We start from the raw sequence: 2,529 nt of genomic DNA, 5'->3' as shown, positions 1-2,529 counted from the left end.
AATACAATCATATAACAATATATAAATGTATCAAATTAACACATTGTACCTCTTAAATTTACCCATTATATGTAAAATACATTCAGTTTTTAAAAGTTGGAGGTCACCAGGTTGAACTTAAATCTACTATACATAGTTTACAAAGAAACATTCCTGAAATAAAATAAGCAGAGGGTTGAAGATGAAAAGATAGAAAAATATATTTCGCCCTTCTCTTCCTCGGCACTGCCTGCGGAGGTGGCAGCTATCAATTGCTGTGCATCATGGCTGCCCTCAGACCTCTGGTGAAGCCCAAGATCATTAAAAAGAGGACCAAGAAGTTCATCTGGCACCAGTCAGACCGATATGTCAAAATTAAGTGCAACTGGCAGAAACCCAGAGGCATTGACAATAGGGTATGCAGAAGATTCAAGGGCCAGATCTTGATGCCCAGCGTTGGTTACGGAAGCAACAAGAAAACAAAACACATGCTGCCCAGTGGCTTCTGGAAGTTCCTAGTCCACAATGTCAAGGAGCTTGAAGTGCTGCTGATGTGCAACAAATCGTATTGTGCAGAGATTGCTCGCAATGTATCCTCCAAGAACCGTAAAGCCATTGTGGAAAGAGCAGCCCAGCTGGCCATCAGAGTCACCAAACCCAATGCCAGGCTGCGTAGTGAAGAAAATGAATAGACAGCTTATGTGCATGTCATATTTGTGTTAATAAAACCATAAAACTACCATATATATATATGTATTTCATAATACTAAAATCAGACAAAATGGAATTTAAGTCGAAAAATATGAGTAAGGATAAGGATGGACACTATGACTAAAAAAATCCACTAAGAATTTATAATCAAGAATTTGTAGGCATCCACTAACAAGCTTCAAAATGTATACAGCATAACCTGACAGAAAAATAAGGGAGAAAACAACTTGTTGACTGACAGAAAAAATATAATGAAGTTGAAAAAGTCTATACTCATAGTGAGATAATTTGAACAACATAGCGCTGCTAAATAAGGAGTCTAGACTAATACTTGGTCACCCCAGAGAGCAACTTACAATGGCTGAAACTGAGGAAAATAAAACACTGGGGAACAGAAGCCTTCTGGACTTTAGTTTCTCTGTGGAGATGAAAGACTTGATGAAAGTCCAGTCCAACTCACTGTGGCTTCATTGGAATTTGGGGCCAAAGCCCAGGTGAACAATCAAATCTGTGTTTGCTCTCTGTGACTCTCTCTCTCACTAGACATGCCAGGGAAGTACTGGGATGACGGAAGGTCTAAACTGAATTGAGGTAGAGCCAGCCAGTTCTTGATGGCAGAGGGGGAAGAGAATTTATGAGCTTCATAAAAAATATCAGAAGGCCAAGAGAAAACGGGTAACACACCAACCTCATGTTCACTTTGAGATTCTAGTCCTCCGTTCCTCATCTTCTCAGGGTAAAATCACTACCACCATCACCAGCAGCAGCTATGGGTGATTACATAGGCACTGTGTTAAATGTGTTATATGCATGGCCATTATTCATCTTCACAAAAAAAAATATTTCAAGTAGGAGTTGTTTTTTTTTTTCTTTTTATCACTATCCTCATTATACAGAAAAGAAGCTGAGGCTCAGAAAAATTCAGTGACTTGCCTATAGTAACAGCTAATAAATGACAGACTTGGGACTGAACCCAGGTTGGTATGACTGCTCTTAACCACTACTTGATCTATTTTTTTGGCTAGTGAACTGAAAACATTCACGTGGCACATAATAATTGCAATAGATCCCTCATCCTTCAAATCTGAGGTCAGGTGTCCCCTTGCCTGCAGGTAGGAGTCGGCACTCATGTTTCTAGTTCCTACTTTCCCACAGACCACTCTAGAGGCAAGCTGTCTTTCCTGGATCCCCAAATCTTACCACTATGTTTGACCAAGGAGACCATCAGGATATTTTATTAGATTGAGTTGAATAGATTGGCAAAAAGAAGCTGAGTTTTACCACACTCGAGCACCAACCATGTAAACAGCCACTTGGCCACTTAAATGTTAAGTTTTAGAAACTTTTTTTGGCAAACAGGTGGCTAGATGAGCCAGTGGTCCAGGACAAGTCCTTCTTCCTGCAGCAAGGTGCTCCCAGGCCCTTCCAGGCCTCCATGGAACAGGCAACTTCCTCTGCAGACAAATCATGGATGGTTCCGAAGGTGGTGGTGTCATGTGAGGAAAGTTTCATGGTTAGGTCTTCTAATGCCCTGTTTTCCTTTTCTCCAGAATACCTTAGCACCTTACAAAAGATCTATACATTTTATTTTAAACATGATTCTTCCTCCCATGCCCAGATCAAGCCCCTATTGCTCCAGGAAAGCTTCTCTAAGCTGGTTATTCTGTGTTCTGCGAGGTTTGAAATGTAGATAGGTTTGGAACTTCACATCTAGCTGCTGTTGCAAAACCCTTGTGATTACAAAACCATACCTCCAATAAAGAACAAAGAATACAATGATTAATTAAGAAGTGGGAGGAAAGGAAAGTTTTTATTTATTAATCGCCTGGGAAATCTTCT

The 2,529-nt window shown here is 40.3% G+C and overlaps 1 protein-coding gene across 1 annotated transcript; it reads left to right on the top strand.

Annotated features, from left to right (window-relative positions):
- Positions 1-263: 263 nt before the first annotated feature.
- On the top strand, positions 264-671 carry LOC121497436 (60S ribosomal protein L32-like). Its single transcript, XM_041767074.1, has one exon. The coding sequence runs from the start codon at positions 264-266 to the stop codon at positions 669-671; it is 408 nt and encodes a 135-aa protein (XP_041623008.1).
- The last annotated feature ends 1,858 nt before the right edge of the window (positions 672-2,529 follow it).

Source organism: Vulpes lagopus, chromosome 8 (assembly GCF_018345385.1).
Source record: "Vulpes lagopus strain Blue_001 chromosome 8, ASM1834538v1, whole genome shotgun sequence".
Lineage (NCBI taxonomy): Eukaryota > Metazoa > Chordata > Mammalia > Carnivora > Canidae > Vulpes > Vulpes lagopus.
Note: the sequence above shows the minus strand (reverse complement) of the source record. Positions and strands in the feature narration are given on the sequence as shown.

Coding starts and splice junctions, on each gene's coding strand:
- LOC121497436 (XM_041767074.1), top strand. CDS start 264: ATGGCTGCCCTCAGACCTCTGGTGAAGCCCAAGATCATTAAAAAGAGG.